Below are 17751 nucleotides of genomic sequence, written 5' to 3' on the forward strand. Positions count from 1 at the left end.
GAGTAACAGGGTGTGCGTATTCTGCAGTGAGAAAGCAAGAGGTAGTAGACGTACTGCATTGAGATATCGTGAGAGGAACAGGGGTTCGTGTACTGCAGTGATATAACGAGAGGCCAACAGGGAGTGGGTGTCCTGCAGTAAGATAGCGAGAGAGCAGCAGAGAGTAGGTGTACTGCAGTAAGATAGCGGGAGAGCAACAGGGAGTGGTTGTACTGCAGAGAGATAGCAGGAGAGCAGCAGAGAGTGAGTGTACTGCAGTAAGATAGAGAGATATAAACAGGGAGTGGGTGTACTGCAGTAAGATAGAGAGAAACCAAAAGGAGTGTGTGTACTGCAGTAAGATAGTGGGAGAGCTCATGAGAGCTCATGTTGCTCTCACGAAATTGCAATGCAATACACCCACTCCTTCTTGCTTTCTCGCTTTCTTACTGCAGAATATGCACACCCTGTTGCTCCCTCGCTACCTTACTGCAGTACACCCACTCCGTGTTGATCACTCAGTATCTTACTGCATAAACCCTCTCCCGCTATATTACTGCAGTACACCCACTCCTTGTTGATCACTCAGTATCTTACTGCATAAACCCTCTCCCGCTATCTTACTGCAGTACACCCACTCCGTGTTGATCACTCAGTATCTTACTGCATAAACCCTCTCCCGCTATCTTACTGCAGTGCACCCACTCCGTGTTGATCACTCAGTATCTTACTGCATAAACCCTCTCCCGCTATCTTACTGCAGTGCACCCACTCCGTGTTGATCACTCAGTATCTTACTGCATAAACCCTCTCCCGCTATCTTACTGCAGTGCACCCACTCCGTGTTGATCACTCAGTATCTTACTGCATAAACCCTCTCCCGCTATCTTACTGCAGTACATCCACTCTCTGTTGATCTCTCGCTACCTTACTGCAGTACACCCACTACGTATTGATCTCTCGCTATCTTACTGCAGTAGACTCACTCCGTTTTGGCCTCTCGCTATCTCACCGCAATACAGCCGCTCCCTGTTGGCTTCTCGTTATCTCACCGCAATAGACCCGCTCCCGGGTGTTCACTCGCTATCTCACTGCAGTTGACCCCTTCTTTGTTGTTCTCTCGCTTGGGAGCCTTTGTACTTAAAGTTATTGACGGAACCAAATGCGCCTGATTCAATTTGCAACTTGGTATATGCCTGGTATGACCTTTTCACAAATGTGAATTACTTTTATTGATCACTTGTTCCTATTAATTTTCACTTAGGTTTAACCAACTTTCTTAGGAGACCAACATGAGACATAAACATTACTTTTTGAGGCTGATAATCGGTCAGGCCCTTATCCAACATACATACTACTTGAAGAATTCACCTTAATTCCATTAGTGTCGTGCCCTTACCTCGCTTATCATGCGTTATTAATAATGCTATCAATAAACACATTGAACAAATATGCTTGAAATAAGGTGATAAATCTGGAAGAGATTTGTCCTCACAATTGGTGGTTTGTTTCAAAATTATATTTATTGAACACTTTTTGTCCCATTTACAAATGAACATTTGGGTTACAGTGGCAAGTATGTAATGACAAAATATAAAATAAGGTTGACTACGTATACTGCAGTGTCTTTCAGTGATCCCTTCATATAATCTCAGCCCCCTATTTTGTCTTTCAGATCCAATGGAATGTGTCTCGGCAGATAACCAACACTGGTGTTGGCGTTTTGTATTCAACAATTTGCTGTGATTTTATAAACAAAAATTGACCCTTAAATTTCTTGAAATGCTTTAGACAATTTGAATAAAAATAAAAATTCCCTATCACAAAAATTACATTGTTGCAAGGTGATTTTCTTCAAACAGAAATTCAGGCTCATAGTTAAAGATATATAAATTGTTTTGTACCTGTAGCTGAGAAACATATCTAATCTTGATGCATATTCCGAGCCCCTCAGATGATTATTGTTATGACTTACTTTAAAGTAACTTTCAAGTAAATAAAAAGAGACGAAAAGAATTCAGTAATCATAGGAAATCTCTTCTAAATTCAAACTACGTATCAGAGACCGATTGCACCCTCAGTGGCGTTGAACCATTCATATATATATTGGCTGTATCGCTATAAATAAGTTTCGGGCAGCTTTGGCATGGTAACGATGTGGCTCACATCGTCCAAAGGAGAAACTGGTAGATACGCCAGCATGCCAGTAAACCAAACAATATGTGATGTGTTGCTACGGATATGTTGTAAGTGAATACCATTTTATATTGATATGTAGTGCATATGAATATCTGCGGCAATTCTATGTCCCCCAAAAGCACTATATATTTACACTAATTCAAGATGTTATTGTCTCAGAACAAGTCGAATACTATACAAAATATGACAGTGTGTTATTTTCTGCGCTAATAATTTGAGAAAAGAAATGTTCCTACTTCTTCCATATTACGTCATATGGCCAGCTTTTGTACTGATTTGGGTCTAATTTCTGACCCCCGATACTTGGTGCATATGCAGAATACTGCAATCCTAATAACAAATCTACCAGGTTTTTCCCATTAATGTCTGCTTTCATAAGTACCCATTCCATCAGAATTGCAGGAACTTCTATCTCTTTGAAAAACCTTTTTGAACCGCTGAGAACAAAATATTCATACTCTTGTATGTCCATTTTTAAAACGGCCTTCTTGAATGGCAGATAGGGTAATGTATCGTCTAGGGTGATGGTATACGAGTCAGCGGATTCCTCACAGGGGGATTTAGAAGAAGACCCAGACGATGCCACAACGCTTGTCCCTCCAACGTTGCCAACATCAGGCTTGAAATTCACGAAGGAGTGGTTTGCTCCAAGGGGATTGAATATGATGGTCATCCTGTCTGTGAAGCCGCCTTTCTGAATGGACTTACACAGTCTCTGGACATTCTCTATGAGCGGATCCACAGATACCACCTTCCTCCCGAACTTGGCCACAGACAGGGAGAAAGCGCCGACATGAGATCCTAGATCCATGAAGCCAAGTTCAGGGTCTTTTTTTAATTCTGACAGAACGAGATTGATGTTTCCAGGTTCCCACGCTCCCTTCTGTTTTAGGTCCTTAGACACCCACTTATCAACCACGATGTCGTGTATATGGATCGGCGTCTCTCCCGACGGTGTCTTCAGAGGAACACAGTCAACGTGGACAGTCCATGTGCAGAACTCGTGAAGCTGTTGCATCTGTCTTCCGTTGAATCTGTACACTAAGGTTTTACCAGGACTGGGGCTGGACCTGAACGAGACAGTCCGGCTGTCATCAACTACCCTGTATGAGAAGTGAGGTAGGACTATGTGTTCAAAGAGGAGCATTGAAAGGGCGCCAACGCCCACCGACAGGAGCAAAGAAGTTCGACGAAAGGAAGACATAATGCTCTCTGACCACCTTCGGTTAAATCTCTAGAGGTGAAAGCTGAAACGTGAAGACAACTCTTATAAGTGTGCTTGCAATACCAAAAACAAACATACTTGCAGAAATCATACCTATACTTTCTTGGTAAAGTGACTAAATAACGAATATAAAATCATACATAACTGCTGTTATGTCATTTACAAGTATAAATAACTGTCTTACATATTATATTTACAATGGAGTAGAATTGATTATAATTTATTTGTCTCACCTCTTCTTCTAGTGGTAACAATTAGTACTTTGGTAGTATATTGGTAATCATACAGTCTTGAAAGGCTTAGAAGAAACCAAAATCCTGGAAAAACGTGATCATATTGAACATCTTTCCGTGTTTCTATCGCTTTGTTTACGCATTTCTGTCTCAAATAAAACAAAAAAAACCCTCCTAGTTAGACCCTTCCATTATTTTCTGTGAAAAACCCAAATTAGGTAGGATTGGAAAAAGTACATAAAAATTTGTTTTTATTTGGCATTTGACGTAGAGATAGTGTTAACAAAGTTACACACTATTTAGTGCGCATGGTAACATTTCATCCTTGAGCGCACATTAACGGGTCATTGGTCATGCAGTACTTGTCTCTGTGAAGCAGTGAAAGAATCAGGGTTGTGTAGTTTGTTCAGTTCATCCTACTCTCCGATTAGTTGAAGATGTAGTATTATGTTCATGATAGCTACTCGTTCCAAGGAACAAACGATTTAAACAGCAACATGGAGCGAGTTGGGTTTACTTTGAACAGAGGCTTAGTTATACCAACGCATCTCAGCTTGGTGATGGGGGAAGCCCGCGGTGCTGCAGATCTTGATTTGTTTGTTTGTTTGATTTGTTTGTTGTATAACGTCACACTCAGCAATATTTCAGCTTCATGACTGTGGTCTGTAAAGAATCGAGTCTGGACGAGCCAATCAAGGGAATGACATCATGATTATCGATCGTGATTCGATGATATGCATAAACTAAGTCACCGCGCATGGCCATCCGATCCCGTTAATCGCCTCTTACGTCATAAGCGATAAAACCTTTTCCATTGTCACGAAAGCAGGTCGATTGTAGGATTTCTACTGTATCATGAACATGTGTTTATGCATCACTATCAAACAGTGATGATACCAGGTGTTCTCGAAAAGGTGAGCATATCCTGTCTCACTGGAGGCACCGGTCACAAACACACGCAAAGGTAAGTCAATTGTTCATCTGACAAGGACACGGGAACATATGGTTCAATGGTACAACTGTTCCCTCCTGTTGCAAAAGGAACATATATCTCAAACATTTTTTCTTCACTAATAAGCAGTAGACTCTCTACACTTGTAAACAGCAGATGTAATTCAAAATTAACATATCGTTTTTAGTTTCACCAAAATCAGCAAACGTGCTTTCGTGTCTCTGGATTGACTGGTCCTTCATTTGATTATCTGATTTGTTTACAGGCCATCGTATGGCCTGAGTTCTGCCGTGCGTTGTTAGGCAACAACTACTTTTTGGTTCAAATTGTGTGCGTGAAAGATGAACCCCTACCAAACTCTAAGTATCTAGCTCACTTTAAACATGGGCAAAGCCATGGAAGCCTTGCGCCACCTCAAAACAGGCAACCAAATCAAACTTGACCCAATTCAAGAAGACTTGGAAGTGAAAAGGGAGCAATATGTACAGTACTGCCTAGAAGTTCACACGGGTTCAGCACCCGTTGAACACGCGTGTGCAACCCGTTGAGCACGCATGCAACACGGGACCAGGTTTCAGTTGAATTTGACAAATGAATCCAATGAATAGTGAGATAAAACAAAACAGTGAGATGTGAATCTTGAGTTAATGAGGAGCCATTGACCAGACCATAAACACAATGTACATATTGTTAAGTCATTAGCCGACATGGTGTTGTGGATTTTGTCGTATCTAGTTGGTTGGTTATTGTTTAATTAGACTGCTTTAACATATAGCTAGTTGGAGGACTAAGTTGTTTAGTTTTTTGCTTGCTACGCTTTGGGTGAGTTTTTTTCTATAGCTTTTGGTTTTTGGGGCTGACAAGGTAAGATCGTTTATTTCCTCTGAGGATGTGTACTCGTCCTCTTCGGTTAAGTTGTCTTTAGTTTGGTCACTCTCTTCGGTGGTGGGCTGCATGCTGGGTGTGGGAGTGAGAGTCTGAGTGGTTTCTGTAGTTTCCCTGTTGACTGGAGGTTTTGGAGTGTTGTTGCCCTTGTGGCTGTGATGGCCTGTGTTGGTGATGGTTGTGTGGTGGTCGTTGTGCGTTGGGTTTTGCTTGCGGGTGTAGATGTGGTAATTGTGGGGTGAGAGGCGGGGAGGGTGAAGTGTTTTTGCATTTAGTTTTTTTTGAAAGTACATTGGTTAGCGGTGTGATTATATTGTAGGCAATTAGAACATTGCTTTGCTTGCTTGATGTATGGTTTGACCTCTAAGTTATGGTTAGCGCCGAAAGTGATTGATATGTTTGGGGGCTTCAGGGTGTTTAGCTGTTTATTATTACAATAGGAGTGGGGGTGGTTTTCCCGTTTCTGTTTGATTTAATCCTGCGGAGGCTAGTTATTTGTGGTTGGGTTTGGATAGTGTTAGCTTCTTGGGTGTATATGTCGAGGTCCTCGTCGGTTTCCCTTGGGTGCACTCGAATAACTCCCCTAGTTTGCCAGTTAGGTTTAGAGCTTGTATGGTGAATTGGAATATTTGTTTAATTTTAGTTGCTGCTATGTAGGATTCCTGATTTGGGAAGATTATCTGATATCCTTTGAAGCTACGTTTGATGTTTAGGTAATTGATTTTTTGTTGCCTTAGCCACATGCCTATTTTATTTATGGTTAGTGTTGGAGCTAGTTGTACTGAGGGGGTGGCCGAAAAAAAGTAGAGGGCCCACGTGGTGATGAGGGCTGCGGGTGAGAGGGTGTGTGAGGTAGGTGATGCCGATGCGTCTAGTTTGCGTTTTTTTTTAGTTGCATGCTTTGGGAGGTGGGGTGCTGGGTTGAGTTTCCATGTAGGAGGCTTGAGGGTCTTCATCGCCGTAGCCTGTGGGAATGAGTGAGGGTGTTGCCCTGTCGGAGGTGTCGTGCGCCTCCGCAGGTGTAGGGGATGTAATGCCAGAGATTTCGCTTATCTCGAAAATCTTTGGTCTTTGGTCTGCCATGCTGGGATTGGGTGTACAGGATGTGTGTGTGAGTTGTGGTGTTTGAGGTGGGGGGTTGTGGGAGTGTTTTGGAAGGGGTGAGTAGTGTTTGCGGTGTTTTGGTTGTTTGGGGTTTGTGAGTTGTTTAAAGCTTTCTTTAAGAGATTAATTAGAGGGCTTGTGTTTTAATTTGAAGTGTTTTTGTTTGTTTTGGTGGGCTTTGTGAGTGTAGTTTTAGGTTTGGACTTGGGTGTGAGCGTTGATTAGGAGATGTAGGTTGTTGTGAATGGATGGGTGAGTGGTTATATAATTACCTTTGAAGTTCTCCCTGGGCTTGCTATCAGCGGTGCTGTGCGTGGGCTTGAGGGGGCTCTGGAGGCTTGGAGAGGTGTTGCTCGCTTGGAGTACAAACTGCAACTGAGAATAGTAATGCTTACTTACTTACTTACTATGGAGATTTAACGTGCGCTTTCCGACTGATGCGTATTTCGCACACGGGCCCGGCCAGGCCATTTAATGCGTTTCTGAAAGGGGCGAAGGTGGTCTGTGCAACCCAAGAGGGGGGTTTTAGGGGTTGCTTATATAGAATTTGGGAATTTTGAGATTTTGAATAGATGCCGATGGGATTGGGGAGGAGAACTAAGGGAGCTGGGTATGGTGGATGTTTGTTTGTTTATGTGATTTTGATTTGGTAGGTTATTGTGTTTTTAGATGCGTTTTATTAGTTCCGTTTTGATTAAGAATACGCCTAAGGCCTTGAAGTTTTCTAGTTTATTTTGTGGGTTTAGTATTGCTTCTAGAGTTAGAGCCTTGTTTAGATTGAGGGTGGTTTGTAATGCGGTTCGATGTGTTAGGTAGTGTGTGCAGTGGATGAGTGCGTGTTCTGGGGTTTCTGGTTGTTTGCAGTGTGGGCAGTTACCTGTAGTGTGTTTTTTAAAAATTTTTAGGTGGTTATTTAGGTTGGTGTGTCCCGTTTGGAGTTTAGTGATTACTCTGTCGATTTTTTTTGATGGATGGAGAATTTTTGGTTTGGTTAGTGGTTTGCTGAGCACTTTTTTGATTTGGCTATTTGAGTTTAGATATAGGTTATGCCATTTTTTGGTGATTTTTTGCTTGTTTACACTTTTAATTTCTGATTTTGAGATGGGTAAGTTTAAGCTTATTTCTGGGATTTTGAGGGATAGTTTAGCTGCTTTATCGGCGTTTTCATTACCGTATATTCCTACGTGGGCGGGTATCCACAAGAAGGTTATTTGTTTGCCTGCCTTAGTTAGGTCGTTGGAGCTTTTAAGTATTTGATTTATTAATTTAGGTCGGTTTTTGGTATTTTTGTTTTGGAGGGCTTGCAGTCCACTTAGGGAGTCGGTAAGTATTAGGATTTTTTGTGGTTTTTGGATTCTTGATTATGGAGGGCTGAGGCCATGCCCATTAGTTCTGCCGTGAATATTGATTGGTTGTTTGGGAGTCGGAAGGATTGTGTGGTTTTAGTTGGTTGTGTGGTATGGACTCCGAAACCTGTGTGTTTGGAGGTCGGATTTGAGGATCTGTCCGTGTAAATGTGACACCAATTTGGCCAATTTTCGTGTATGTATGCTAGTGTGGTAGTTTTAGCTATGTTTGGGTCGGTTTGTTTATTTATTTGGCTAGCTAGTGTTGTGTCTATTTTGGGTATTTTAAGTTTAGGGGTGAAGATATTTGATTGTTTACAGTTTTGTTTAAGATTATTAATTTGGTGTTCATTTAGGTAGTTTGTTATTCTTTGGGATATTGGGGTAAGTAAGGGGTGTTTACGAGCTAGAGCTTGGTTTTTGGGGCTGATGTTTTGGTTTATTAAGTTTTGGATGAGAGGGTTTGATTGGGACGCGGCCCAGAAATTTAAGCTTAGCTGTTCCCTGCGTAGATTTAGTGGCATTTCTCCTGTTAAGGCCTGAAGTGAGGTGTAGGAGGTGCCATGTTGGGTGCGTGTAATTAGTTTGAGAGCCTGATATTGTATTGAGTCAAGTTTTTTAGATAGAGAGTTGTTTAGGGTGTTGTATATGGCACAGCCGTAGTCTAGTTTTGATCTAATTAGTGATATGTAGAGAGAGAGGAGGGTATCTTTGGATGCTCCCCAGTTAGAGCCAGTTAGGCATCTTAGGGTGTTTAGGTCTTTACTGCATTTAGTTGTTAGGTTTTGGATGTGAGCATCCCAGGTGAGATGTTCATCGAAAATAAGTCCTAAGAATTTGGTTTGTTTTTGAAATTTGATTGTTTGATTGTTTAGCTGGAGGATTGGGGAGGCGGGTTTCATGTTTTTATGTTTGAATACTATTCCAGTTTTTTTTTCTGAGTTAAGGGAGAAGCCCCATTTGTCAGCCCATTGTTGTATTTTATTAAGAGATTTTTGGAGTAAATTTTGGACCATGTTCATGCTTTTAGTGCGGATCCAGATGGCTCCATCATCCGCGAATTTTGATGTGTTTACTTTAGGGGATAGGCCCTCGAATAGATCGTTTATCATTATATTGAAGAGGGTGGGGCTGAGGATACTGCCCTGTGGAGTACCATTTTCTAGGGGACATTGGTCCGATAGTGTTTGGTCTATACCCACGGTTATTTTACGATTGTTTAGGAAGTCCTGGATGTAGTTTATTATCTGACCTTTGAGTCCTATTTTTTTAAGTTTTTGTATTAGCCCATCGTGCCATACCATGTCGAAAGCTTTAGAGAAGTCTAAGAAGATGCCTGTGGTATATTGTTTATTTAGTTGTCCTGTCTTAATATCTTGTTCTAGTCGGGCGAGGTTATCTAGGGTTGAGCGGCCAGGAGTGAAACCGCTTTGATCTGGGTTTATGATGTTATTTTGGGTTAAGTAATGTTGTAATCTATTTTTAGCCATTGATTCCATTACTTTACTTAAGTTTGAAGTTAGGGATATTGGTCTATATGAGTTAGCTTGATTAGCTGGTTTATTAGGTTTAGGGATTGGTATGACTAGGGTCTGTTTCCAGGGAGTAGGAACCTGTCCGTTTAGGTAGATGAGATTGTATAGTTTGAGTAGTGCCTGGAGTAGTTTTAGGGGGAGTTTTTTAATTATTTGGTAAGAAGTTAGGTCTAATCCTGGGGCTGTGCCCTTTTTCCTGTTTTGGATTACGTAGAGGAGCTCCTCCATTGTGTAGGGTTGATTTATTTCTAGATTGTTATTGATTGGTTCTTTTGTGGGTTTGCTTTCTGTTTTAAGTTTATCTTGGAATTTTTTACTGAAGTTGGTGTTACTGCTAACGGCCGAAAAGTAGTTGGCGAGATTATTTGCTTTTTGGGCGGGGTTGGTTGAGTTGTCAATGTTAGGTGGTTTTTTTTATGTCGTTTTAAGCCTCTGATGGCGTGGATTTTGCGCCAGACCATTCTGGCATCTGTACGGTTATTTATACCTTCGCAGAATTTTTTCCAGTCTCTACTTTTGGCTATTTGGACTAGTTTTTGAACCTGGTGGTTTAGTTCGTGGGCTATGTTTAAATATTTGTAGTCGCGTTTTTTTTTATTGAAGGCTGATTTACGTTTTCGTCTAGTCTGTTCTATTTCCTCATTCCACCATGGTACCGTGGGTTTGCCTGTCTTAGATGTTTTGAAGGGGATGGAGGTTTTGGCTGCGTTTATTATATAGTCTGTTAGGTTTTTACAATAGGTTTCTGGATCATTATTTTCTATTTCGTTTAAGTTAGCTTCGTTGCAGATATCTTGGAATTGGTCCCAGTTAGCTTTATTGTAATGGAATTTTGGTTCTTGGTTTTCTGTTTGGATTGGTACGTTTGTATTTCCTATGGTTATGTTTATGGGGAAGTGGTCAATACCTAGCGGGACGTCGTGCACTTCCCATTGAGTACTTTGGGCTAGATCTGCGGTGCATATGGTTAGGTCGATAGCCGACATTTTTTGGTTTATCTTATCGTACCTTGTGGGTTGGTTGCTATTAAGGAGTACTAGGTCGTTTGTTTCTATCCATTCGGAGATTAATTTGCCATGATTATCTATTTTATCATCTATGCTCCATGTAGGATGGTGAGCGTTAAAGTCTCCTAGGAATATAGTAGATTTATCGCTTATTTGGAGTAGTTTGTTTAGATCCTCAGGTTGGACTTTTTGTTCCGCCCAGTGGTAAATATTTATGATGTTTATGTTTCGGTTATTTAATGTGATTTTAATGCCGTTGGCTTCTAGGTTTGGCGTGTCTATTTTTATTTCTTCGTAATTTATATCTTCCCTGATAAATATGATTAGTCCTCCTGCGGCTGTTCTTGTTTTCGGTTTAGCTCTGTCAGTTCTAACTGAGTTGTAGTTAGGTAGTGTGAATTTGGATTTTTTTGAGAATTTGGTTTCCTGTATACAAGCAATGTGAGGGCCTTTATTTAGTTTAAATTTAGTTTTTAGTTCATGGCCGTGGGAGGTGAGTCCGTTGGCGTTCCACTGAAAAATATTCAGTCCTTCGAATATTGGGTTCGGGTGATTGGTGATTTAGTTTTTAGTTTTTATTTTATTCGGTGAGTTCTTTTAGGTAGAGGTTAAAGAGGAAGAAGGGAAGATCGGTTAATTTTAGATTGAAAGCTACTTTGTAGAAGGATTTCATGCTAGCTTTTGGTGAGTTTTGACTATGCATGTATGCTAGGAGTAAGGTGAGGTTATTTAGGTTTTGGGTGTTGGCTGGTTGGGGAGTTTGGTTTGTTTTAGTTGGAGTAGTGTCTATTGTTTCCTCAGTAGTGGATAAATCTTCGTCATCGGTTGGATTAGGTTTAGCTGATTGAGTTTCCATGGGGGAGGCATGTGATGTGGAGGATTGTGAAGGTGTTTGTGGGATGGGTGTAGCTGATGATTTCTTAGTGTTTGTGTTTTGTTGTTGTGCTTGCTTGTGGGAGAGTGTTGTTACCATATGGGCTGTAGGGTGCTTGGATGAGGGTCGTGTTGTGGTGGTCATTTTGAGGTTTGTTTTGCATGCGGGGGTTGATGTTTTGGCTATGTGAGATGTGGGAGGGTTCGTGGTTGGTTGAGTGGCTGCTTGTATGTGTGAGGTGGGTGCGGTTTCTCGGTAGGGGCCCCAGACAGAGCTGTCGGTTATGGGTGTGGTGTTTGTTTGTGGGATGGTGTTTGGGTGTGGTGTAGGGAGGAGTGGTTTAGATGCAGGTGTAGCAAATTTTCGTGTTTGGATTTTAGCCGTGTCAATGTTTATGTGTTTGTTGGCCTGCTGGGTGAGTGTGTGTCTGTATGGGCATTGGTTTGAGAGTGAAGTGTGTTGGGTGGATTTGCAGTGGATGCACCAGGGAAGATTATGTGGTATCCTTTGTTGGCTTTTTTAATATTGTTGTAATTTATTTTTTCTCTTTTAAACCAAAGTCCTATTTTATCTGCCGAAAGTTCTAGTGAGAGAGTGGTGCCTGAGCCTGCTGAGAAGAAGTAGAGGGCGAAGGTGGTGAGGAAGGCGGCCGGGGAGGGTGTGGGCGATGGCACCAATAACACATCACTAAATAGTTTCAATCAAATCAATTATGGGAGCAAATTTCATATAATCATAAAGTAGTGAACAAATTTCACAAGATTGAACATTTGTGAGAACATTTCACTTATCACCGCACTGCCTACTGTACAGGTGAGAACATTTTAGCTGATACGGCCCCCTACTTAATCCCTAATCCCCCCATCGTCTTCCCCATGTTATTTTAGGACCAAATACCCAAAGTGGGCACAGTAGGGGGACACCTAGTTAGACAGCCAGTTGTTAGACACCTTAAAATAACAACTTTTCTGGTTGAGTGCACAACAAAGTGAAATTCTGTTAGCTTGATTGATAATGGAATGACCTATAGCTAAACGTCCAGATATAACAAAACAAAAAGACTTGTTAAGTCAGTACAATTATACTCTCTAGAAGCTAACATAAACCAAGACCAAAACCCTCAACCCCTAATCACCAGCACGCGCAGAATAACCTCAACTAGAAACGGAAAAACGGTCCCAACCTCCATTGTCATAATCAACTGTAAAAAAACCGCTAATTTCCCTGAAGCCCCCAAACACATATCCTTCGGAGCCCACACTAACTTAGAGGTCAAACCCTATATAAAGCAGGTTAAGCAATGTTCAAAGTGCCTCAAATACAACCACACTGCTTCCCATTGCACATACCCTAAAACTAAATGTAAAAAATGCGCACAAACAGACTGCCCAGGCACATGCACACCCTGGTGCATCCACTGCAAATCCGCCCAACACACTTCACTTTCAAACCAATGCCCACACAGACACACACTCACCCAGCAGGCCAACAAACACATAAACATAGACACGGCTAAAATCCAAACACGAAAATTTGCTACACCTGCCTCTAAACCACTCCTCCCTTCACCACACCCATAACCGACAGCTTTGTCTGGGACCCCTACCGAGAAACCGCACCCACCTCACACACACAAGCAGCCACTCAACCAACCACGAACCCTCCCACATCACACATAGCCAAAACATCAACCCCCGCATGCAAAACAAACCTCAAAATGACCACCACACCACGACCCTCATCCAAGCACCCTTCAGCCCATATGGCAACAACACTCTCCCACAAGCAAGCACAACAACAAAACACAAACACTAAGAAAACATCAGCTACACCCATCCCGCCAACACCTTCACAACCCTCCACATCACATGCCTCCCCCATTGAAACTCAACCAGCTAAACCTAATCCAACCGATGACGAAGATTTCTCCACTGCTGAGGAAACAATAGACACTACTCCAACTAAAACAAACCAAACTCCCCAACCAGCCAACACCCCAAACCTAAATAACCTCACCTTACTCCTAGCATACATGCATAGTCAAAACTCACCAAAAGCTAGTATGGAATCCACAAAGTAGCTTTCAATCTAAAATTAACCGATCTTCCCTTCTTCCTCTTTAACCTCCATCTAAAAGAACTCACCGAATAAAATAAAAACTAAAAACTAAATCACCAATCACCCGAAACCAATATTCGAAGGACTGAATATTTTTCAGTGGAACGCCAACGGACTCACCTCCCACGGCCATGAACTAAAAACTAAATTTAAACTAAATAAAGGCCCTCACATTGCTTGTATACAGGAAACCAAATTCTCAAAAAAATCCAAATTCACATTACCTAACTACAACTCAGTTAGAACTGACAGAGCTAAATCGAAAACAAGAACAGCCGCAGGAGGACTAATCATATTTATCAGGGAAGATATAAATTACGAAGAAATAAAAATAGACACGCCAAACCTAGAAGCCAACGGCATTAAAATCACATTAAATAACCGAAACATAAACATCATAAATATTTACCACTGGGCGGAACAAAAAGTCCAACCTGAGGATCTAAACAAACTACTCCAAATAAGCGATAAATCTACTATATTCCTAGGAGACTTTAACGCTCACCATCCTACATGGAGCATAGATGATAAAATAGATAATCATGGCAAATTAATCTCCGAATGGATAGAAACAAACGACCTAGTACTCCTTAATAGCAACCAACCCACGAGGTACGATAAGATAAACCAAAAAATGTCGGCTATCGACCTAACCATATGCACCGCAGATCTAGCCCAAAGTACTCAATGGGAAGTGCACGACGTCCCGCTAGGTATTGACCACTTCCCCATAAACATAACCATAGGAAATACAAACGTACCAATCCAAACAGAAAACCAAGAACCAAAATTCCATTACAATAAAGCTAACTGGGACCAATTCCAAGATATCTGCAACGAAGCTAACTTAAACGAAATAGAAAATAATGATCCAGAAACCTATTGTAAAAACCTAACAGACTATATAATAAACGCAGCCAAAACCTCCATCCCCTTCAAAACATCTAAGACAGGCAAACCCACGGTACCATGGTGGAATGAGGAAATAGAACAGACTAGACGAAAACGTAAATCAGCCTTCAATAAAGCAAAACGCGACTACAAATATTTGAACATAGCCCACGAACTAAACCACCAGGTTCAAAAACTAGTCCAAATAGCCAAAAGTAGAGACTGGAAAAAATTCTGCGAAGGTATAAATAACCGTACAGATGCCAGAACGGTCTGGCGCAAAATCCACGCCATTAGAGGCTTAAAACGACATAAAAAAACCCCTAACATTAACAACTCAACCAACCCCGCCCAAAAAGCAAATAATCTCGCCAACCACTTTTCGGCCGTTAGCAGTAACAGCAACTTCAGCCAAAAATTCCAAGATAAACTTAAAACAGAAAACAAACCCACAAAAGAACCAAACAATAACAATCTAGAAATAAAGCAACCCTACATAATGGAGGAGCTCCTCTACGTAATCCAAAACAGGAAAAAGGGCACAGCCCCAGGATTAGACCTAACCTCTTACCAAATAATTAAAAAACTCCCCCTAAAACTACTCCAGGCACTACTCAAACTATACAATCTCATCTACCTAAACGGACAGGTTCCTACTCCCTGGAAACAGGCCCTAGTCATACCAATCCCTAAACCTAAGAAACCAGCTAATCAAGCTAACTCATATAGGCCAATATCCCTAACTTCAAACTTATGTAAAGTAATGGAATCAATGGCTAAAAATAGATTACAACATTACTTAACCCAAAATAACACCATAAACCCAGATCAAAGCGGTTTCACTCCTGGCCGCTCAACCCTAGATAACCTCGCCCGACTAGAACAAGATATTAAGACAGGACAACTAAATAAACAATATACCACAGGCATCTTCTTAGACTTCTCTAAAGCTTTCGACATGGTATGGCACGATGGGCTAATACAAAAACTTAAAAAAATAGGACTCAAAGGTCAGATAATAAACTACATCCAGGACTTCCTAAACAATCGTAAAATAACCGTGGGTATAGACCAAACACTATCGGACCAATGTCCCCTAGAAAATGGTACTCCACAGGGCAGTATCCTCAGCCCCACCCTCTTCAATATAATGATAAACGATCTATTCGAGGGCCTATCCCCTAAAGTAAACACATCAAAATTCGCGGATGATGGAGCCATCTGGATCCGCACTAAAAGCATGAACATGGTCCAAAATTTACTCCAAAAATCTCTTAATAAAATACAACTATGGGCTGACAAATGGGGCTTCTCCCTTAACTCAGAAAAAACAAACTGGAATAGTATTCAAACATAAAAACATGAAACCCGCCTCCCCAATCCTCCAGCTAAACAATCAAACAATCAAATTTCAAAAACAAACCAAATTCTTAGGACTTATTTTCGATGAACATCTCACCTGGGATGCTCACATCCAAAACCTAACAACTAAATGCAGTAAAGACCTAAACACCCTAAGATGCCTAACTGGCTCTAACTGGGGAGCCTCCAAAGATACTCTCTTCTCTCTCTACATATCCCTAATTAGATCAAAACTAGACTACGGCTGCGCCATATACAACACCCTAAACAACTCTCTATCTAAAAAACTTGACTCAATACAATATCAGGCTCTCAAACTAATTACACGCACCCAACATGGCACCTCCTACACTTCACTTCAGGCCTTAACAGGAGAAATGCCACTAAGTCTACGCAGGGAATAGCTAAGCTTAAATTTCTGGGCCGCGTCCCAATCAAACCCTCTCATCCAAAACTTAATAAACCAAAACATCAGCCCTAAAAACCAAGCTCTAGCTCGTAAACACCCCTTACTTACCCCAATGTCCCAAAGAATAACAAACTACCTAAATGAACACCAAATTAAAAATCTTAAACAAAACTGCAAACAATCAAATATCTTCACCCCTAAACTTAAAATACCCAAAATAGACACAACACTAGCTAGCCAAATAAAGAAACAAACCGACCCAAACATAGCTAAAGCTACCACACTAGCATACATACACGAAAATTGGCCAAATTGGTGTCACATTTACACGGACAGATCCTCAGATCCGACCTCCAAACACACGGGTTTCGGAGTCCATACCACACAACCAACTAAAACCACACAATCCTTCCGACTCCCAAATAACCAATCAATATTCACGGCAGAACTAATGGGCATGGCCTCAGCCCTCCACAATCAAGAATCCAAAAACCACAAAAAAATCCTAATACTTACCGACTCCCTAAATGGACTGCAAGCCCTCCAAAACAAAAATACCAAAAACCGACCTAAATTAATAAATCAAATACTTAAAAGCTCCAACGACCTAACTAAGGCAGGCAAACAAATAACCTTCTTGTGGATCCCCGCCCACGTAGGAATATACGGTAATGAAAACGCCGATAAAGCAGCTAAACTATCCCTCAAAATCCCAGAAATAAGCTTAAACTTACCCATCTCAAAATCAGAAATTAAAAGTGTAAACAAGCAAAAAATCACCAAAAAATGGCATAACCTTTATCTAAACTCAAATAGCCAAATCAAAAAAGTGCTCAACAAACCACTAACCAAACCCAAAATTCTCCATCCATCAAAAAAAATCGACAGAGTAATCACTAAACTCCAAACAGGACACACCAACCTAAATAACCACCTAAAAAAAATAAAAAAACACACTACAGGTAACTGCCCACATTGCAAACAACCAGAAACCCCATCCACTGCACACACATCCACTGCACACACTACCTAACACATCGAACCGCATTACAAACCACCCTCAATCTAAACAAGGCTCTCACTCTAGAAGCAATACTAAACCCACAAAATAAACTAGAAAACTTCAAGGCCTTAGGCGTATTCTTAATCAAAACGGAACTAATAAAACGCATCTAAAAACATAATAACCTACCAAATCAAAATCACATAAATAAACAAACATCCACCATACCCAGCTCCCTTAGTTCTCCTCCCCAACCCCATCGGCATCTATTCCAAATCTCAAAATTCCCAAATTATATATAAGCAACCCCTAAAGCTCCCTCTTAGGGTTGCACAGGCCACCTTCGCCCCTTTCGGAAACACATTAAATGGCCTGGCCGGGCCCGTGTGCGAAATGCGCATCAGTCGGAAAGCACACGTTAAATCTCCAAAGTAAGTAAGTAAGTACTTTAATCACGCTTACCACTCTAACTCTTTGACTTCTACTATGAACTGGGGCGTGATTAATTGTATTCCAAAAGCAAATAAAGATAGAAAAAGATTAAAAAATTGGCGTCCCATTACTTTATTAAATGCTGTATATAAGATTTTAAGCTCTTGTATTACTAATAGAATCAAGCAATCTTTAAA

The 17751-nt window shown here is 41.0% G+C and overlaps 1 protein-coding gene across 1 annotated transcript; it reads right to left on the reverse strand.

Annotated features, from left to right (window-relative positions):
- Positions 1-2410: 2410 nt before the first annotated feature.
- LOC139455430 (uncharacterized) lies at positions 2411-3382 on the reverse strand. Its single transcript, XM_071236984.1, has one exon. The coding sequence runs from the start codon at positions 3380-3382 to the stop codon at positions 2411-2413; it is 972 nt and encodes a 323-aa protein (XP_071093085.1).
- Positions 3383-17751: the final 14369 nt, after the last annotated feature.

The sequence above is a fragment of the Haliotis cracherodii genome, unplaced genomic scaffold, assembly GCF_022045235.1.
Source record: "Haliotis cracherodii isolate W230 unplaced genomic scaffold, xgHalCrac1.p SCAF_11, whole genome shotgun sequence".
Classification (NCBI taxonomy): Eukaryota; Metazoa; Mollusca; class Gastropoda; order Lepetellida; family Haliotidae; genus Haliotis; species Haliotis cracherodii.

Bases quoted from the DNA above. Each gene is read 5' to 3' on its own strand.
- LOC139455430 (XM_071236984.1), bottom strand. From the start codon at position 3,382: ATGTCTTCCTTTCGTCGAACTTCTTTGCTCCTGTCGGTGGGCGTTGGC.